This window comes from Ornithodoros turicata, unplaced genomic scaffold (genome assembly GCF_037126465.1).
Source record: "Ornithodoros turicata isolate Travis unplaced genomic scaffold, ASM3712646v1 ctg00000958.1, whole genome shotgun sequence".
Taxonomy (NCBI): Eukaryota; Metazoa; Arthropoda; class Arachnida; order Ixodida; family Argasidae; genus Ornithodoros; species Ornithodoros turicata.
The window spans coordinates 387265-408542 of record NW_026999427.1 but is presented as its reverse complement, the minus strand read 5'-3'; the positions used below and the strand labels follow the sequence as shown (position 1 = coordinate 408542).

At 46.3% G+C, this 21278-nt stretch overlaps 1 protein-coding gene and 1 long non-coding RNA gene across 3 annotated transcripts; one reads left to right on the top strand and one right to left on the bottom strand.

The window, feature by feature from the left end:
- The first annotated feature begins 2413 nt into the window (after positions 1-2413).
- LOC135375930 (neprilysin-1-like) lies at positions 2414-20125 on the top strand. Its single transcript, XM_064608552.1, has 5 exons — positions 2414-2570; positions 4625-4786; positions 10595-11907; positions 13562-14051; positions 19764-20125. The coding sequence occupies exons 1-5, from the start codon at positions 2496-2498 to the stop codon at positions 20016-20018; spliced, it is 2295 nt and encodes a 764-aa protein (XP_064464622.1). The 5' UTR covers positions 2414-2495; the 3' UTR covers positions 20019-20125.
- LOC135375933 (uncharacterized) lies at positions 3048-14058 on the bottom strand. Of its 2 annotated transcripts, XR_010417435.1 has the most exons (5): positions 4581-4599; positions 4172-4259; positions 3779-3956; positions 3297-3356; positions 3048-3183 (listed from the first exon to the last, which is right to left on the bottom strand). It is a non-coding gene; the product is annotated as an uncharacterized LOC135375933 (long non-coding RNA). The 2 variants fall into 2 exon arrangements; XR_010417436.1 differs by lacking the exons at positions 4172-4259; positions 4581-4599 and adding an exon at positions 13575-14058.
- Positions 20126-21278: the final 1153 nt, after the last annotated feature.

Sequence of the window (21278 nt, the reverse complement as noted above, 5' to 3'; positions counted from 1 at the left end):
TGATTTTTTAATAGCATTCCGGCATCAGCCTGGCTGACCCGGCACCTGTGTCCAGAATCAGAGTTCCGCCTTGCCGGAAATATACGGATATACACTCGTCGAACGATATGTCTTCTATGGACGACCAGCTGACGCAATAATGGATGTTAAGTATTCATTACATGACAGTTAAGGGACGATTCTTCCATTGAAGATCCCCGCCCGAATGTTAGTGACCACTGCTACTGATTCCCTGTCGGTCGTAGCCAGTGTGCCAGTGTGGATTAGTTGTGCTCCAGAAGTGAAGGTTATGTGCATTGACGTGTGCACGCTTAGTGAAGTGCGCCTCATCACTGCAGAGCATCACGTACGAGGTATTGTCTAGGCTCAGAAATATGTTCCAGATGTTTAGACGCCTATGAAAACCCGCAACACACAAGGTTTGGTGCAAACTAACATGGTACGGCTGCACACATATGGACATATGCGCATATGCAGGGTGATTTCGGTTTCGGCCGATTTACGTAACAAATTGCAAAATATGGCAATGGATATCTGAATGTGCCCGCGCGTTTCAGGATTTTAAAGAAACCGAGTCGCTTCAAATAATGACTGCCTCCAATTCTTCTATCTCACAATTGAAAAGTTAATGAAGATATCTCCATTAATTAGACACCTCACAGCACAAGCACCTTTATCCCTAATGGCTGCTGAGTTTGGTAAGCTAATAACAAAATTGAAGCGGGTTCTAATGTAATTCTTCTTTTTCTTTTTGAAAAGTTCGTGCATCTAAAAAAAAACGCCCTGTATATGTGCATGGGTTGATGATGTGATAGTAGCTACGGTAGTGTAGAATCTGCCACACTTAAAGGGCTGTTGTTGCAGCAAAGTTTGTACAGCGCCATTTCGGGCCAAGAGGCCATGGATCCAAACCGTAGGTAGTTTCATCAGCGGGTGCTGCGTGGTGTTTCAAGTGGTAAGGCGCCAAGGAAAGCTACGAAACCTGTATGAAATCCACAGATAAAGCGATGCAACATACCATGTGCGAATAATTCGAGACTATGTATTTTGTAAGTGCCACTTCGTCTGCTAAGCTACTGCGCGTTGCATATTTTGGGGCGCTGACGTTGCTGCTCACTCGCGCCACCTATAGTCGCCACTTGGCCCCCAGAACCAGGTCTACGACATCCGCAGTTGTCTAATGGCTAAAGGCACAGCAGTTAATAAGCAAACAATAGCAGTTAAAGGATACATTGCGCTCTGCGACTTGTGGCTCCCCCTCGGAGAGGACGGCAGAGACACAGCTTATGTGCGGATAAAATGCGGGTATTCGCGGGCACCGCAGAGGAACGCGGTTTTATCCGCGAGGATCTTAAAATGTCATACTTGTATCCGTAAACGAGAATGTAGGTAAGTGTTGTCCGAAAACAAATAAGGAAGGAAAACAGGCTGCCAACAGGACAACTGCCATTGAGAAATGATGTTGTGAGAAATGTTAGCGAAGCGACCGCTGCCCGTATAGTATAATAGTATAATTAGGGTTATTCGTTTTTGGGTTGTATGATTTTTCACATTCGGGGGGTGGGGAGACAATCGGGTGCTATTTACACACGAGAACTCGGGGAGAAATCGAGCGCTGCGTTCTCTGTTCGATATGTCATCGAAGAATTTTCGGGTGAAACGAAAGTCATTTCAAACAAACCACTGCTGTGACACTGGAACTAGAAACAAGAATCTTCGTATTTCCGTTCGGAACTGGGGCAGAGAATGACCGCGGTATTCAAACACTTGTCCGAGCCCCACAAAAGCTTGCCTTTTTTTGTTTTTCTCCTGCAGGCAGGGCCGGCGATAGGGTAAGGCGAGTAAGGCTACCGTCTTAGGCCCCGCGCTTGCATAAGCCCCGCGCACGAAGCCCTCCACCAGGGATTACTTTTTTTTAAATATCAAGTATGCACTTAATCGCACGCGGGATGTTCGACTAAAACAGAAATGAGAGAAGAATGTGTTATACGCCATTACGTCATGTAAAATCCACCAACCCTGTAAGATATACCCAGGATTTCGCACCTTTCTCTCCTGCTGCCATTTCCCGTACTGCTAAAATATCCCACTGCGAAAATCTTATCTTTTATTATCTCTTCATTACTGCTGGTGTGAAACAGGCCCCGCGATGTGCCTTTGTCTCAGGCCCCGCGAACCCCTACCACCGGCCCTGCCTGCAGGAAGGGATTGTAAAAGGAGAGCAAATAGGTTGTCACAAATAGCTCTCTTTGCTGATATTATAATTCACTTTTCCGGCGGTTTACCTAGAGCGACAAGTTGAAGGGCCGCAAAGATTCGGGCAGATATGGGTTTTACTGGAATTCTTGAAAACTTTTTCGGGGGATATAATAGACGACATCATCATCATCGCCATCATCGTTGCCCATGAGCCTCGTACGAGAGAGCGCGTGCTGTTTTACTTTCCGTCTTTCGAAAGAAAGTCTTCCCATCGCCGTCCCCTGCAAGTGCCAATCATGGAATTGACTTACGAGCCCAAACGAAGTAGCTCCGTAAGCCCTGTAATCAGCAGCTACGTTCTGTCTCCGGAGGTAAGAACTGCGACTCCCGAAAAAGTATTTTTCGAGTGAGAAGCCTAAAAAAGATTTGTCTGCAAGTCTACGTGTTTTACTGTTGAGATATATTGAGAAAACATAACTATCGAGGTTCGAAGAAGTTACATATAGAGATGTATTGGTATCAAAGAGGAAGACTAACCACAGGGTCTGACTCCCTATAACGCCGCAAACGAACTTGGGCTAAAACAAACTCAGTGCCAACCCTCTGCCAGAGCTTATACATCTGGTCACAGATTGGTGGACGTGTAAGTCGTCGCCGTGCAACAGTTCATAACTAGAGATGAGTGCGGGTATGAAAATCCGTACCCGCACCGCACCCGTGTGGGCACAACCCGTATCCGCAGCGATGCCATTGACTCAACCCGCACCCGCACAGCCCAACTCGCATACCCGCCGATATACCCGCCAATGCGTACGCATGTTTCAGTTATGCCGTATGATCGTGACAGCACGAAATGATTTATTGATGCTGAGGACACTGTCCGTGAGCGAGCCACTTTCCCAACGCGTACGCTGTGGCCACTGTTGACATGGTTGCCAGCTTAGTGATGCCAGTCTTGGTGTCGAAAGATAGCCAAAGTTAACCCTATGTGGCAAACAAGAACAACAACAACTTTATTGAGATGATGAATTGGACATGGAACGACATCGAATCCGTTACTCTGCGGGATAATGTAAAGCAGGCTTCCCCTAACTCACCGATGCATTAGGTGAAGCCCACACTCGTCTTGCCCACAGGCGCCACGTAATCGTGCACAACTGAAATTACGTGCGGGTAATGAGAATGCTGTCCGAGGCTTGTGGAAGTTCACGAAATTTGGAATAGTTTCCTCGATTCCACTGAACTCTGTTCCAATGCATACGCCCCGTGGGAAAATTGAGGCAATCGCCCTGCGCGGAAAACCCAAATATATGTGCATGGTCATATGTGTCTGCACATTGGAATCCCCGGAGGACATTCTTGATACGACAAAGAAACAGTGAGTTACAGCTTTGCTCAGAGTTACCGCTTCGCTGAGAAGAAGGTTGCTCAAAGTGCCTAAAGGGAGACTTCGCAAAGATTCAAAAAAAAAAAAATAGATGAGCATCATATCGAACACGAACCACCCCCTGATACCGAATACAACATTCGCATTCATTTTGCGTGAGCAATTAATTCGTAAATGATGACGATCACATACCGAAATGCGAAAAGCAGAAAACGTCCGGAGGAGGATTCCGTGACGTCACCCAGCATTGTCGTCTGCTTCCAAGCCTTCATTCTTTCTCTCTTGCGGGATGATGTCAGCAGTGTGTTGCTTTCAGCGCCCTCTTGTGTCACAGAGGCGAAGCGCTCGCTTCGTATCGTTTGAGTAAAATCTGCGCAGATCGGGATATTTCGTACACATGTTCATGACATACGGATATACCACAACCTTGGTGGCGATTTTGTTGCGGTGTCCCACTTTAAAGACCACCCTATATCCAGTATCTCATAACGAAACAATCATTTGCGTGTTCCTTACGCTTTCGTGTTCGCGAACACGAACATACACATATGGTCACATGACCAATGGTCCTCGGTTGGTACTTACCCCCGAGTTTCCTAAACAAGCAGAGAAGAAACACCCAGTCCGAAAACAGTGTCCGAGCTTCTGCTAGCCAATTTGGTCTCGAAAGGCACTGGAGGATAACACCACAGGGGTCTAGTGTTAGGGCTCGCCTCACAGTTCGTATGAACTTCACCGCATAGCACGCTCCTAGTCAGTCATCATCTCGAATGATATCGTAATCTGCCCCGACTTGTTGAAAATGGGAGGCGTACGCCTTTTTTGCGACACTTACGCTGTTCATAATTGTCACAGAAAAGGCGTACGCCTCCCATTTTCAACAAATAGGGCAGATAACGATATATCACTCGAGATCATGGTTGGCTAGGAGTGTGCTGTGCGGTGAAGTTCATTTTTAAGAGTGTAGATGCGTATTCTTCGTAATATCCACTACCGGAACAAAAAAAGCCTTGTGACGATGCGATGACGTCATTCCAGATGCAAGTTCCTCGCAGACGTGCGTCCCGTTCTTGCAGTCCTCTCCTTCGCCGAGGAGCCAAGCAGAGTGTGACGTCAAGAAGACGAATCAACTCCACCCCGTCAGGAAACATCCGTTCCGTTTCCTTCGAGAACGACATGATTTCCAATCTTAATTCGCTGGTAAGAATGTAAAACCCTCTTCACAGTCCTGCTGAGGTCCCTTGTACATACCACATTACACTTAGCACCAGTGATGGCCAGTAGTTAACTACATGTAGTTAAACTACCTGATTGTAGTTAAAAAGTAGTTATCAACTACTTGCAGAAATGTAGTGACAACTACTAGTTCAACTACTATTTTAAGTAGTTAACTACAGTAGTTAGGTTACTGAAGGCGCCAACTACTTCCGATTTTGCCGCAAGCTTTACGGCACGATTGTGCTTCCGACTTTTACCTTGAGCTACTTGTTTGATGAGAACGGAGGTACAGAGCAATTGTGTCGTGCATGTATACTAAAACTTGTAATGCTTGTCCAGTAAGCCTCATTTGCTGTGAAATAATTCTGCAAATTAGTTTATCGCGTAGGCACAGAAAGAATCTCGCCGCAAGCTTTGTATTTGGCGATCGTAGCAATGGCTTGAGCCAAACTTTATCATTGCTTGTGATTAATATTTAAGTGTCCAAGAACACTACAAGGGATTGGTGTTGATGGACAACGTTAAGTAGTTATAGATGTAGTTAAACTACATTGCAGTAGTTGAAGAAGTAGTTTTAACTACTCCCCTGAAAAGTAGTTGAACTACTAGTTAAACTACTCAATCTCAAAGTAGTTAGTAGTTACAGTTAAACTACTGTAGAAGTAGTTAGTGGCCATCACTGCTTAGCACGCTTTTGGCCAACCATCATTCCGAATGATATCACTCTGTGTCCTGATTCGTTCAAAACAGGGGGAGGAGCCTATCCGGGACAAGCATAGTGTGTCCCAGATGGGCGCCTCCTGCCATTTTCAGCAAATAAGGGCACAGAACACTCTTAAAAATGAACTTCACTGCACAGCACGCTCCTAGCCAACCATAATCTCAAATGATATCGTTATCTGCCCTGATTTGTTGAAAACGGGAGGCGTACGCCTTTTCTGTGACAATTATGAACAGAAACGTATACGAAGAGGGGAGTCAAGTCCTGTAGATCACATAAACAAAATACAGAAACCGACACTGAATCTTCAGTGTCGGTTTCTGTATTTTGTTTATACAATTATGAACAGCATAAGTGTCACAGAAAAGGCGTACGCCTCCCGTTTTCAACAAATCACGGCAGGTAGCGATATCATACGAGATTATGGTTGGCTAGGAGCGTGCTATGCGGTGAAGTTCATTTTTAAGAGTGAATGATATCATTTGGAATGACGGTTGGCTAGGAGCGTGCTATGTGGTGAAGTTCTGTTTTAACAGTGTAGGGTTCCGCGCTTTCGGCATTTGCCAAAAAATGCCTATAAGTACCTGACGAATATTTTTATTTTTTTTCAGAACTGGGCATGTTACGAAAAATTCCGAATTATACTCTTGCATATGGTACCTGATTGTGTCTTTTACTACGCCCAGCGGGGTCGCTAACCTTTACACTCTTAAGAATGAACTTCACCGCATAGCACGCTCTTAGCCAACCATCATCCCGCGTGACATCGTTATCTCCCCTGACTTCTTGAAAACAGACGTACGCCTTTTTGTGTCACTTATGCAGAAATGTTAATTGTCACAAAAGGGCGTACGCCCTGCGCTTTCCACAAATCCAGAGTGATAGAGGTATCACTCCGTACAATGGTTGGTCTTCAGTGTGCTATGTGGTGAAGCTTTTTCTAGAGTGTACAGTTTTAGAAATGAACATGAACTTCACCGCATAGCACGGCCCTAGCAAACCATCATGATATCGTTATTTGCACTGATTTGTATAAAACGGGAGGCGTTAGCCTTTTTGTGACACTTATGATCTTGGTTGTCACGAAAAAGGTGTGCGCCTCCCATCTTCAAAAAATCAGGGCAGATAACGATATCAGTCGTTCAAGACTATATGGTTGGCTAGGATCGTGCTATGCGGTGAAGTTCATTTTTCAGTGTGTTGGTCAAGCAGTAGGGAAGGGAAGACCTTGCGTGTTTAGATCAGGAGTCGTCTTTTTGAGTTGGTTGGCAGTTTCTGCAGCGGCTGTGAAATGGGACGCAAGAGGAAATCTCCTGATCATTATACGCGAAAGAAAATCCTGATTTCACGGACTGACGGTTTGATGTTTCATTTCCTGATTTCATCATTTAGCTGTATTTTACGCGATTTTCAGAGAAATATCTCGTCCCTGTCTAACTCTCCCCGATAATTGCAGTCGCCCATTTTTAAAATGCCGAAAAATGCCCGAGACGAATCTTCGCAGGAGTAAATGCCGAAAATGTGGAACCCTGCACACAATTTCGAAACGATGACTTACACAAAATACTTTGTTATGTTGTTCGTTTTTGTTTTCTTCGTTCTGTTCTGCTCTATTCCAGCCGATAACCTGTAGCCTCGAGTGAGGCTGCAGCACGTCCACACAGATAAATCACCGATGTAACTCTCACGAGCATCGTCGTGGAAGAAAGCAGACTCGTAGGACGGGCACGCACAAAGTACAATGCGTATATCCCCGTTACAATGCATAAAATACTTTACAAGTGTACTGTTGGGAACACGGTGTGGGAAGCCTTCCGGTTAACCCATCACCGGGACCACGACGCCCGTTCATCCGACCCGCGCAAGGAACGCAGACATAAGTTCGAACAATTAACAAAGGGTTTATTTCGCCTTCAAACTGCGCAAGCCAAGGCTTTCCCCCAAGAAGAAGAGCGACCCTCTGCGGTCCGCCAACACATCTTAAAGGTACTGTAAAGCAGTATATGGACAAGCAGGATATGCTGGCGACGTGGCTTGAGACTTTGTTGCTTGTAAATCCCATATGGGGAACCACACGACCGACAACGCTCTCTAAATATTTTTAATTTATTACGAAAAATCCGGCGTAGTGCAGTGGCGCGACTGTTGAATATGTATTATGTATGCAGCACTATTTTGTCGCGTTTTGTGCTTTTGGTGGCTATATTATTTTGTATCATATTTCCATAGGAATGCAGAGACCCCTGTTTAGTTTTTTTTCTTTTTTTTTTGCGAAATAAAATCAAAAACAAACGCAGCGCTGTTCGGCTGTCGGGCCCAGTGTTATACGCATGCAACGTGGTTGCCGCCGTACTCCCTGAGAGTACGGATCCCTTCCGAATACAAATACAGTGTTGCCCGTAATCTTTAATTTTAATTTTCTAATTAACTGCACCACCGATTGGAATGAAATTTGCGCCGTTTTTGTACTGATGGCTCGGACTATCGAATAGCCACGCTAAATGAAATTCGGCCTCTGCTGCTTTACAGTACCTTTAAATAAGTCATTCGGGTATCCGTCCCCTAATCTACCCGCAAGCGACATGCGCCATCTGTTTATCGCGACACCTGTCGACAACAGCACAAAACAAATCCCACAACGGTTAGCTAAAATCGCCCGTCAGTACCTCGCCGTCCCATATTACCCCGGTTGCGCTTGAAAGCGTTGTGCCAATATTGTATTTGACTGTGGACAATGTGCTGCGCGTGTTTCCTACTCGAAAGAAATAGTCTCGCAACACCTGGAGATTTGATATGAGATAAACCACGGGAGTGCTATTTAGACAACACAACGGTATCCCCTACAGTACAGTAGCGACTGCGTTTACCCCCTTTCTAATGAGCCAGTCACGCTGTTTCAATTCAATTTCCGTGAAATGCATTGCACCGCAAAACTTCGAAATCATGGAATAGAAACGGTAACCTCGGAAGCCAGGGTAAAGAGAAAGTTCCTGCATATATATTAATATATTTACGTTCGCGTAAACCAGAATCCAATCTCACATGAATGCAGTGACATCGTGGTAGAGGACAGCCGGAAATCCGGGTAACCCGTGTAAGCAGCGGCGTAGCCAGGAAAAATATTTCCGGAGGAGTTCGATGGACACTTTAGATGAGAGAGGGGGATTTCACATTGCTTCCTTCTCTCAAATGTACTATCAAGTGTACCATTTCGGGGTGGGGGAACGGTTTGAACGACCAAAAACACCCCCCCCCCTTTTTTTTTTTTTTTTTTTCTGGTTACGCCAGTGCGTGTAGGTCAAAGGTAAGAGCATTTTTCCTTAGAATGCGCACGGTAATATTGCTATTAACTTGGTAACATCAAAAAGGCGGCAAATCCAAGGAGCCCTATTAATTCTTGACTGCCAGTTAAGAAATTTGAGTTGGAATCTTGACAGGCCGTCAAATGCTTGCCTTTCGTTGTTGCAAGATGCAGAGAGCAAATCGAAACAACGTCATTTAACAGATTTCGACGTCGTTGCAGTCAAAATACACACTCTATAAAAACTAAACTTCACCGCGTAGCACGCTCTGCGCCAACCATTGCCACGAATGATAGGGTTATCGCTTCCGCTTCGAGAAGAGATGTGGCGAACGCCTTTTTGTGTCAATTATCGTGTATCCAAATTGACACAAAAAAGGCGTACGCCCTATTCTCTCTTCGAATCAGAAGCGATAACCTCGTCATTCGTTGCAGTTGTTGGCACAGAGCGTGCTATGCGGTGAAGTGCAGTTTTTAGAGTGCATGAAAAGTCCGATACGATCGCGGTTTACAGGCACTTGTTCGTCAAAATATGTGACAAATGCTGGCAGAGAAAGACAGGGAACAGATGCGAGCGATCTAGTTTATTGTTACCACGTCTCCAACTCGCCAGTCCAGCATAGCCTATACTCTAAGAGAAAAAGGGTGTGAAAAGGTGGTAACTCCTATAGTTACCACCGATAAGGTCAACACAGCGTCTGATTAAGGGTGTAAAAGGGTGGTAAACGCAATTATCATATACTGCAAACGTATTTTTATTCGCGATGTACCAATTTTCGCGAATCGCAATATAGGAACTGATTCGCGAGTATTTAATTTCGCGATTCCAGGTCTGCTTCCTTTCGCGCGATCAATGTGGAGCTCTATTCGCGAGTACAATTTTTCGCGATTTTTTCGCGGTCGCGAAATTCGCGAAAATTAATAGATCGCGTATAAAAATCCGTTTGCAAGATTGCTACAAAAAGGCATGCGCGCCCCTCGCTCACCGAATCAGAAGTGATAAAACCCTATCATGGGTGGCAATGGTTAGTGGACGACGACGTGCTATGCGGTGGAGTTCTGTTTTGAGAGTGAGGTAGCAGATGGAAATTTGCAACTTTTATGCACAACATGTGGGACAACTATTACCTCCTAAAAGGTGTAACTGTTCCACCCTTTCTTCTGAGAGTGTAAGCGCCGGACCACTGCTCTTTTAAAAATGAACTTCTCCGCACAGCACTCTCCTAGCCTACCATAGTCTCGAATGATATTGTTATCTGGCCTGATTTGTTGGAGGCAGGAGGCGTACGCCTTTTTGTGTCACTTACGCTGTTCATAATTGCAACAACAAAGGCGTACGCCTCCAGTTTTATTTTTCAAGTTTATTCTTAAGAGTGCAGATTGACGGATCACGGTCAGTTTTAGGATTTGCCTTGGTGACGTTATGGTAAAAGTAGTGACAAATCAACCGGCGGAGAACGCACTTAGGTCGCGTAGTTTAGAGTACGGGATATACCGCAGTTTCCTGGAGAGCAGCCATCTCGCTTGACGTCACCCTATCGCCATTACAGCAGTGTCGGGGCATCATGGCCGCGCCCGGTGAAATTGCGCCGAAACCAACGTATAGTGTACACCGAGCATGACTGGCTGTAGACTGCGGTCGAAAGCGCTGATCTTCGCTGCTTTCGGACACGAACACGTAATGCTCATTCCCCCCATATTGAGAGCTAATGTAGGAAGACGATACAAGAATAGTATGCGGCGTTAAAGGCTCATGCTTCTTCCGCAGCCCGTCCATACGTCTTCCGAGCCCATATTCGACCGGCACCGAGAGTACAAGCTGTTCCTCTGCAGCATAGTCCTGGTCACATTCACCATCACTCTGGCGCTACCTGTCCTCCTCTACCGATACCTGGCACAGTGCTCCGAGCCACAGTGCTACACGGTCGCCCTCGAAGTCCGACGCTCGATTGAGGCGAGCGCTTCACCTTGCCACGATTTTTTCCAGTACACCTGCGGCAGCATCAAATCATCTATCGTTGATAAGGTACAGAGCGGCCTGCGAAAATCCACTATCCGATGGTTGTCTACGGTGCCTGTCACGGCGAGGCAGAACGCCTTGCAGAAGCTCGGAATTATTTTGCGCAATTGCATCAAACTGTCCAACAGGAAGCCGGAAAGCGTCGAGAAGATTCAGATGGTGTTGAACGCCTCCGCTTTGCCATTTCCACAGATGCCTCCAGTGAACATGCTCCGTGTCACCAAAAGCCTAGTGACCCTCAACCTTGAATGGGGTATCGCTGTTTTCTTCAGACTAACGGTCGGTCAAAATTTGCAAAGGAAGGGCGAACACATTTTCTACGTCCTCCCCAATGAGGACCTCAATCGCTGGGTAGCTTTCCTCGATGCTCTGGAAGAAGACCGTAACCTGGACGTGTACGTTCGCCGATGTGCCGAAATCATTGGCGACCAGGGCATGTCCTACTCCAGGCTCGTTGAAGCAATGCGTCTTGTGAATCAAGAAGCGCGCCTCGCCCTACGAACTGGTTCAAGGGGCCAAGTCGCCTTTGTGCCATTTTACACGAGGGCTGTCATGTGGAGCCACGTCTTCGCCGTCCTCTCCAAGGAATTTTTCTCCCAGCCAAATGTTTCGCGTGAGCTCTTCGTCGTCGACACGGAGCACTTCGAGGCTCTCTCTGCGACGCTCTTTGAGAAGACAGATCCCGCTGCGCTGTACGCCTACATTGGGCTTTACGTGGTCTGGCACTTAGCGAGATATGCGTCTCATCCTCTGGCGTACAGCTCTACAGTTCCAGGATACGAGTACAAGTTGACGGACATCTGGCGGCAATGTTTTTCGGACGCGTATAGGTTTATGCCACATGCGTTGTTGTACGTTCATGCTGAGCGTCATTTCAGCATCGACGATATAATAGATATTGAAGATATGCTGGGCCACGTGACGAGAGTCACCATTCGTATCCTGCGGTACCTGTCCGAGAAGAAAGAGATCAACACTACCAAACTAACCGACAAGGTGGACTCGTTGAGACTATTCCTCTTCAGACCGCCCCATCTTACTCACCTGGAGGATCTTAACAGGTAGACGGGTGCAATGTCATTAACTCGACTAATTCGAACATAACATCGCTTTGATCTCCTTTTTTGTCTAAGAACGTCTTCAAAGACTCTAGTGACCTTGGTAATCCTGATTACGAGTCGGTGCCAAAGGTTTTCTAGCACTGCGTATTTTTATCGTATGTGGCGTGTTACAATTTTGTAGAGTGAGGCACCTGTCATTCATATTAACAGTATATCGGAAGACTTTTGGTCGGGTTCATCATTGTCACACTCTTAGAAATGAACTTCAACGCAACACGCCCCTAGCCAACCACCACCTCGAATGATATCGTTATCTGCCCTGATCTGTTGAAAACGGTAGGCGTACGCCCTTTGTGGGACACCTATGAACAGCATAAGTGGCACAAAAATGACGTACGCCTCCCGTTTTCAACAAATCGGGGCAGATAACGATATCATTCGAGATGGTGGTTGGCTATGAGCATGCTATGCGGTGAAGTTCATTTTTAAGAGTGCGGGAAAGGTCATTGGGACTCTTACGGGACTCATTGGGACTCTTGGGACTTTTAGGGGGTAGGCAAGGAGGGATATGCTCCTCAAATACCGGACACAGTTGCCTCGCAGGAAAGTCCCAAAGCACACAAAGAAGAATGGCAAAGAAAAACCACACTCTTAAAAAAGAACTTCACCGCATAGCACGCTCGTAGCCAACCATCATCTCGAATGATATCGTTATCTGCACTGATTTGCTGAAAACGGGAGGCGAACGCCTTTTTTGTGACACTTATGCTGTTCATAATTGTCACAGAAAAGGCGTACGCCTCCCGTTTTCAACAAATCAGGGCAGATAACGATATCATTCGAGATGATGGTTCGCTAGGAGCGTGCTATGCGGTGAAGTTCATTTTTAAGAGTGCAGGCACACGAAGTAGACTTTGCCCAATATAAACACTCACAGTAGATGCTACATACCACGCTCCTAGCCAGCCGCCATATCGAATGATATCATTCTGTATCATGATTCGTTCAAATCAGGGGGAAGAGCCTATCTGGGACAAGCATAATGTGTCCCAGATAGGCGCCTCCTCCCATTTTCAGCAAATAAGGACACAGAATGATATCATTCGGAATGACGGTTGGCTAGGAGAGTGCTATGTGGTGAAGTGCTGTTTCAACAGTGTAGAACAGTAGCAAGGCGCACGCTACACTGTTAAAACAGAACTTCACCACATAGCACGCTCATAGCCAACCATCATTCCGAATGATATCATTCTGTGTATTGATTTGTTGAAAATGGAAGGAGGCGCCTATCTGGGACACATTATCTTGTCCCAGATAGGCGCCTCCCCCCTATTTTGAAGAAATCAGGACACAGAATGATATTATTCGGAATGATGGTTGGCTAGGAGCGTGCTATGCGGTGAAGTTCTGTTTTAACAGTGTAGCTGGTGTAGACTAGTTGCTGAAACATTACCCTGAGTCCGGGGTAAACGACGGGGACGGAAGTCTCTTGTCTCCGAGTCTCCTTACCATACACTTGTATTCCGTCCGCGTCGTCTACCCCGAACTCAGGGCAATGTCTTCAACAACTACGCTAACATTTTTTTTTTTTTTTTTAACTGTCCAAGGTCTTCTGACGTGTGCTCTGCGTATGACTTGTGCACCCATTCCGCAGGCTGTACTCTTACCTTCCCGACCAGAAAGACGAAGATTACGTGGACACTTTCCTGAGCGCTTCAAGGCGAACAGCCCAGTACGTCCGAAGCCTTCTTCACTACGGTGTGCGGAATCAGTCGAGTGTCTTCCTTCCACCCTTTGTGGTTCGACTGCCCTACATGGTTCCCGTCTACAACCTCGTCGAGTTGCCTCCTTCTTTCCTGATGCCTCCCGTCTACACCTTCCACCAGTCCCTCTCCCTCAACTATGCGGGCTTGGGCCACGGGATGAGCCTGGAAGTAAGCAAGATGGTATTTGGCGATCATCGCTTGCTCAACGGCTCCGGGCGCTACGAGGCCGTTTGGTCACCGGGCTTCAGACATGAACTGCAGCGGAAGGTGCAGTGCTTGCGCAAGCAGTTCCTCGGGTACAGCTGGGACGAGTCTGACCTGGAGCCAACGTCCATACAACTGGCGCTCGCTATGCACATCGCCTTCCAAGCCTTCACGGTCAGTTTGCGCACGTTGAAAACTCTGCTAGTTGCGCACTGTTTATTAATGTGTTACCATTAGGAGTGTCAAAATGGAAAAAGCTGTATGTGTGTGTGGTGTGTATGTGTATGAGATGGCGAAGCCTCACCGAGGCAGAGGTATAAGTGGACATGTAAAGGGGATATAAGAGGGTAAATGTAAATGGAGGGAAATGATTTGAAATTGAAGCAGTCGAAGGTAATTAAGAGGTAAGAGTGATTGAAGGTAATTAGAGGCAATTAAAGCGAGACAGTTGAGTTTAAAGGTAATGAGTGCAAGATATATGTAATTTAGAAAAGAATGGGTCGAAATTAAAGATTACCGAAGACAATTAAATGTTGTTAAAGGTAATGAACGGTAATTAAAGCGAATTAAAGGTAACTGAGACTTATTAAATGAGCTTACATAAAGTAATCGAAAGTGTCGAACCAGTCAAGTATAGACCGGAGTCAGACAACCCGAAGTCAGGTTAGACGGGAAGTGGACGACCGGAAGTCGGGTTTAGACCGGAAGTGAATAACCGGAAGTTGGATTTAGAAAGGAAGTGGATACGCAAATGTCAAGTATGGACTGGATAAGGCGTTTAATGCTAACGCATTTCTCTCGCAGTTACCTATACCTTATATTTAAAAAATCAGCGGCGACTTAAAGTCGCCGCTTATTTTTATTTTATTTTTTAGCATATACGGTTTAGCTTTCCAGGTCGCGAACTAGACTCACAAATGACTCAATGACATCACTGATTTCCTCGCAAACCTGACATAGGCCTATAAGCAGTGGCATCACTAGGGGGCGTGCAGTCCGCACCGGGTGACATGACTGAAGAGAGTGACTCGCCGCAACAGTACGGGAGACCGGAGAGAGTTGCCACAGATCTGACTTTTGCTGTGACGAAAGTACGGTGGTCAGGCCGATGCAACCAACGCTGGTTTCTAGTGCGATGTTTTGGCTAGACGTTGCACACTTTAAACTAAAGCTGGCTTTTAAAAAAAAATTATAAGTGATTTAAGCGAATGTCGTCAAGTGTGGAAATACGCCCCAGTAGCGAGACAGGTTGCCACACGGGCTGGGGCAGGTCGTCTCAGCTACATTTTCTCGGAATCTTTATTGTGGAGTTGTACCGAATGAAATAACATTGGAAATGCGGATGAAGAACTGACTAACCGAGCAGAGAAGGACCTACTATCTTAAGCCTTTATATTTCCTCGTGTGTCCTAGCTGTTCAGGATTCATGCAAGCTAGCCCTTACTGGCTGGTAGACCTGCATTGTAAATGTAAAAAGCGGCACTAAATTATTACACTATCACAAAGATGCACTAAAAAGGCCGCTGTCAGTTGCTCCAGTCGAAGCGCATGACAACTTAACCCCGCATCGTACGGGACAACTGAACCCTACGACACCTGCAGTGACTTCACCTGAGCAGCTGAACCAACTATTCCGCTACAGCGTATTCCGCTGAAAATCCGTGAAAATATTTCCGAAAGATTAATAAACATTATGAACTCGTGCATTCTTGAGTGCACTCGAGTTTTTGTGTGTGTCGTGGGAAATATCAAAACTGCAAGAACGGAAAATCTTACCTACTCGTGACAGAAACAAGTGTTGTGCTGTGTGCACCTTGCCATACTTTCCATGACAATGAAAGCTTCAGTTAGTTTTTGCTCGTGCCTCTGACAGGCGGGGAAAACGGCTCAGCTCCTCTGCTCCGTTTTCTTTAAATAGCGAGTGTGACAGCTGACCCCTATTTCTGCGGCGACGTGACGAGCCCGCTGCGCTTTCCTTCCTCCGATATGATATTGTTCCTTGTCGCGTATTTATTTATTTATTCATATAGCTTAAGTGCCTACAGAAGGCATTTCATAAGGGGGGGGGGAACAAATATACACAATACACTGCATAGCGATTACAGGGTTAACACAAATAAAACCTCTCACAGTTTTGCACAAAGTCATTGTATGATTGTGATGCAACGACATGCTCGGGAAGAGAATTCCAGTCGCGAATGGCAGCCCGCAATGGTGGGTGATAAAAGTACTCGGTAGCCCCATATTCAGCTTGGAGTTTGAGAGAGTGGTCAACACGGCTGGAGGAGTGGTGGGCGCTTTGTAAATAGTGACACCCCGAAAGGAATAACTGCGTAATTTTCGTCTGCTCTCCAAAAGCGGGATACCCATTGTTGCCTTATGCTTAAGTATGTCATGCTGTCAGAGTCGTATTTTTGTAAATAAAGCGCACAGCTTTATTTTGAATTAGTTCCAGTTGGTCAATTAGGTATTTTTGGTATGGACTCCATATTGCAGACGCATATTCCACCTTCGAACGAACACAGGAATTGTACGCCATTAACTTTACTTCCGGTGAGGCTAGATACAACGTCCTTCTAAGGAAACCCAGTATCTGAATTGGTTTCTGTGATATCTGAGAGATATGGAGATTCCACCTAAGGTTTGCTGTGGGATGGACACCCAGGTATTTAATATCTGTCACTTTGTCGAGTGTCCAATCGTTTAGTGCGTAGACGTGCTCAATCTGTTTGGTTGTTTGGTTGTATCAGGCGATGATGGGGCCGACGGTCGAAAGCCTTAATGAAATCAACAAAGACTGCATCTATACCTGCTTACCACGGTTGAAGGAACTAAAAACGTCCGTTATAAACTCAAAAAGTTTCACAGGAAAACCCGCTCCTAAAGCCGTGTTGATTAATAAAAAAATAGTTATTGGACTCAAGATATCTCGCAATAACAGAAAATAGGATATGCTCAAGTATGTTACAACACACGCAAGTAGGAGATATAAGCCTGTAGTTTTCAACTGATAAAGAGTGTTCGGACTTAGGTATGGGAATAATAATCGCGTCCCTCCAATCATCTGGGACTTCAGACGTGTCCAAAGGACTGCTGAAACAATATTGCTAGTGCTCGTGAGGAAACATCTTTCGTCAGTTTCAAAATTTTGGAGGAAATACCATCACAACCTGGAGACGAAGACACTGATAAGTTATTAACATTAAGAACACCAGAGGCTGAGATAACAACTGGACCTAAGGACTCGCCTTCCAGCATAGGGCATCGGGGCAACAAAGAGCACTCTGTAGTTTCACGGTTGAACATAGAGCAGAAATATTCATTGAACCTTTCAGCAGCAGGTGAGTCCTCTCCATTGGTTGACCAGAGCTGTCTACAACATAGGGTTTGTTGTTACCCATTTGTGATTTTAGAATAGACCAAAATTTACCTTCTGGTATGAACGGGCTGGGTCCATTATAACGGGCTGGATGACGCACAGAGCCCCGGTGATGCCCTACACTCTAAAAACGGTGACACTTTCGTGACACGTGGAATTGGAGTGACACTTTGGGGCGAGCCCAAACTTGGATTTGGAATGTGTCACAGAGCGAACTTAGTCCATATACAGTTACCGGAAACGCGTTTTTGTTGCCACCGAAGTGGCTGAGGTGTCGTAGATGATTACTGAAGCCTGGGAGGGCGTTTGAACACTGCAGTTGTGACACTTGCCGCAGCTGCGGCCGTTGCCCGTGACACATGGTTTGATATTTTCGCTGTTTGAACGCTTCGGATCTCTATGTTTTCTCATTCAGCTACCAACAATGGGCAAGTCTTTGGCCAGTTCAAGCGAGGACGCTCACGAGGTTTCTCGCGTCCGGTTTTATCTGCTAATGTAGCTTATTTAACTCGCTTTCGGGAATACTGTGACGACTCAGACGTTGATGTTACTGGAACATCTCGAGGAATCTGTGCGTATGACCTATGCTAGTGCCTGTCATATATGAGGTCACACCGTTCACATGCGTGTGCACGGCAGGATGGTGCATCATGTGAGGGCATCCTTCAGTGAAGCACGGACGTATTGGTAAGTTCTTTGGGATTTGTTTTCTTTTCGAAACGACGAACGCAATGTAATCATGTGAATACAGGAGGCTGGAGGATAAATTGGAGCAAAATGTGCCGCATTGTCTCTGTGTCTCTGCCCCCTGTCGAACGCGAGCACACTTTCGGAAACCCCACATTGCTTTCCCTAAAGCATTAGGAAATACTTGACTTTACGCATGTGAAATTGTTACCAAGCAGACAATTGCATCCGCGCGTCTGCACCACGGGCACGACGCGTATTCGCGTAATGAGCGTCCTTCACCAGTGCATCTGTGCGGCATAATTCTTTGACATCCGAAATCGCAAGTTACAGCGATAGAGATAAATTCAAAGGTTTTTGAGTAGCTGTCGAGAATGGAGGCTTTGCGGCATGCTTTTTTTCGTACTTCATTGCGCCGTTTCTTCCAATTCCGTTCTGCATTTCGTTTGTCTTCACTTATCTTTTTTAATGTGTCGTGATCTAAACTGACCACTTATGTTTAGGACCTGCAGAACCCTTATTAGGAAATTTCAGAGTAGCGTGTGAGTCGCCAACGCAAGCGCAAATGAAGCTGTTTTGCTAATTATTCAGTTACCATGCTTCCCTTCAGGACACCCCTGTATTTCGAGATGCAGTTCGAGCAACGATTGCCATCTTAGTCGGAGTTCTACGGAATCAAGCAACCAGGAGGGTCTTGAACTCCGTGCTTGCCGCGCGATTACCTCGCAGTGTATAGATTCTGAAATAAAATGTTTCTCTTTTCACCCCTTTTCCCCTAGCATGTGAGCGTGCCTTCCACATACGAGTACATGAGGTGTCAGTGTCCGCTGCATGTTTCACTCATCTCTGAAGTCTATAGAGCCACATTCTGAGAGTCTTCTGCATAAAAGTTAAGTAGCTGCCTCATATTCTGTCTCGTGCTGTCTGGGACGCTTTGGCTCCTTCCCCGTGTGGGCTCGTGGGAGCGCACTCAATGCACTACCAAGATTGTCAAGATTGTGATTGAGACAATACACTCAACTTTTATGCAACTAGGCGATGTTGCGACCACGAGGGCAACGTCACGACTGACGCCGTGGGGGAATGTCCGTCCTGTGCCGACATCATATGGCTCAAAGTATCTGAGGAAAACCCAGGAAATACCCCAAGCAGCACAGCCGGCACCTCTGTGAGACCGACAACCGCAAGCCCTTTCGCTAGCACCACCAGCACAGTCGTGACCACGACACCACCTGCACTTTAAACACAGAGCTCATCGCATAGCACGCCGACGGCCACCATTGTACAGATCGATGTCTTCATCACTGTTGGTTTGTTGAAAACGCGAGGCTAAGCCATTTCGACACTTATCATAACTGCATAAGTGTCCTAAAAAGGCTTGCGCCTCCTGTTCTCAGCTAACCAACGGTGATAAATGCATCATTCTGTACCATGGTTGGCCTTCGGCGTGCTATGCGGTGAAGCCCTGTTTTTAGAGTGTGCGACGTTTTTTGTGACACTTGTTGCGGGAGCTCTCGTGACACATGCTTCAAAAAGCAAAAAGGAACAAAAAGCGTCTGGAAGTGACACTTGAGCAAAGCGTCACTTTTTTGCAAAAAAGTGACGCTTGCAACGCGTCACAAAAGTGTCACCATTTTTAGAGTGTAGTGATGCCAGTGGGCCTATAAGCAACGGCTAGTAACAAGTAGATGTACGTAATGACTGTGATTGTGCTGTGGCAATGTCAGTGCTCCCTCATTGTCAGACAATGACGATGGGTTAAATCTTCTCGCTATATGAGTGAGTCGGTATACATGCGTGACGTCTTTTCTTCCGGACAGGAAGCGATGAAGCAGCCGTCTGCCTCCGATCGTCTAATGGCGGAGCGTCGTCACTTCTCCATGACCCCTCAGCAACTGTTCTTTGTGGGCAGTTGCATCAAGTGGTGTCAGGCAGAAGAACAGCAGAACGTCCAGCAAAAGTGTCGCTTCCCGCTTCTAGTACTGCAGGCCTTCAGCAGGGCCTTCGGCTGCACAAAGAGGGACCGAATGACGTCTCACGAACACTGTTTCTTTCTCCCAGACAGTTCTTCGTGAATATGCCTTCGGTAATTCTGCTCGCCCGATCGAGTATTATGTGCCGATTTCGCAATATATGCCTCATAGAAACGAAGTCGGCAAATAAAGGGATCTCTGTTATACTTTGGAAATGGTCATGAGATTTTTAGTGTATTCTTAAGTGTTGCCAAGGACCGCGACCCTTTCGAGCATAATGCAGCCAGAGACTCAAGTAAACATAGTCTCAGCAATTTCATGGGATCAACGTGTCGCAACAGAAAATAGCCCCGCACAATATTCGAGACGCTCTTTTTGGTTCCCTACAACTCGCGGCAGCAACAACGTCCGAGTGAATGGCGATAAAAACAGCTGGTTACTCCGAATTGACAAACTTGTATTGTTGAATCGCGTTCGTAATATTGGTCTTCTTACTGGAAAACGTCAAACAATCACGATGTGTGTTGTTGACGTAGCCTCTCGTCGTGCACACAGAACGGCTTGTGCATGCTATTATGACACATGAGCTCTCGTGTTTCGTACTCGTGCCTAATTAACAAGATGCCGTTCTTACCGCTTCGGGTTTGGTGCCAACACGACATCCGGTATAACGGCAAACACGATCTGCGCTAACCACTCTGCCTATTGATATAGTTACCGCTTCTGATTTGAGGAGAGTGGTTCGTGTACGCCACAAAAAGGGTGTGTCTCCCGTTTTCAACAAATCGGGAAAGCAGCTGAAGTCTCCGTGGCAACGGCAGTTGAGGCGGGGCCTTGTTTACGTTTACCCTCCATAGATTGGTACACACAAGGCGCGTTTACATGAGCGCGTACGTCGACTGAAAGCAACAGTCGAATGATCGCAAAGATCGACTTTGCGATCAGTCGATTCCGTGGCCGTGATTCCGCCAGAGATCCGTGATTCGGATAGCCGGTCTTCCTGGTTCTCTTTCTGGAACCTTTTTGGATGTACCCATTTCGTCTAGTTAGTAAAACAGTTGAAAATGTGTGTTTCGTCCGTCCTTCTCTTCTCGTTTTTAAAGAACAGCGCGGGGGTGACTCTGACTTCCCCTTTCTGCCGGCAGCCGAAGCGGTTGGCCCTCATAATAAGCCCTGCAGTCAACTGCATGTCTTGATGACGTCGCTAAAAGCGTTGATCACGTGACACCAGACGGCAGATGACAGATGACAATAGCTGCTTTCCTGTCAAAAAAGCGACGTTGTCACCCAGGCAGCACAATGTACTGAAAGCCGAATGCAATAGGGGTGGACGGGTAGGTGGAAGGCCTTGAATAGACTCGT

What these genes read in the sequence shown, in the direction of transcription:
- LOC135375930 (XM_064608552.1), top strand. Translation starts at nt 2,496, where the DNA reads ATGGAATTGACTTACGAGCCCAAACGAAGTAGCTCCGTAAGCCCTGTA. An exon ending in TTTCCAATCTTAATTCGCTG is followed by an intron (nt 4,787 to 10,594) that starts GTAAGAATGTAA and finishes CTTCTTCCGCAG; the next exon opens with CCCGTCCATACGTCTTCCGA. An exon ending in CACCTGGAGGATCTTAACAG is followed by an intron (nt 11,908 to 13,561) that starts GTAGACGGGTGC and finishes CCCATTCCGCAG; the next exon opens with GCTGTACTCTTACCTTCCCG.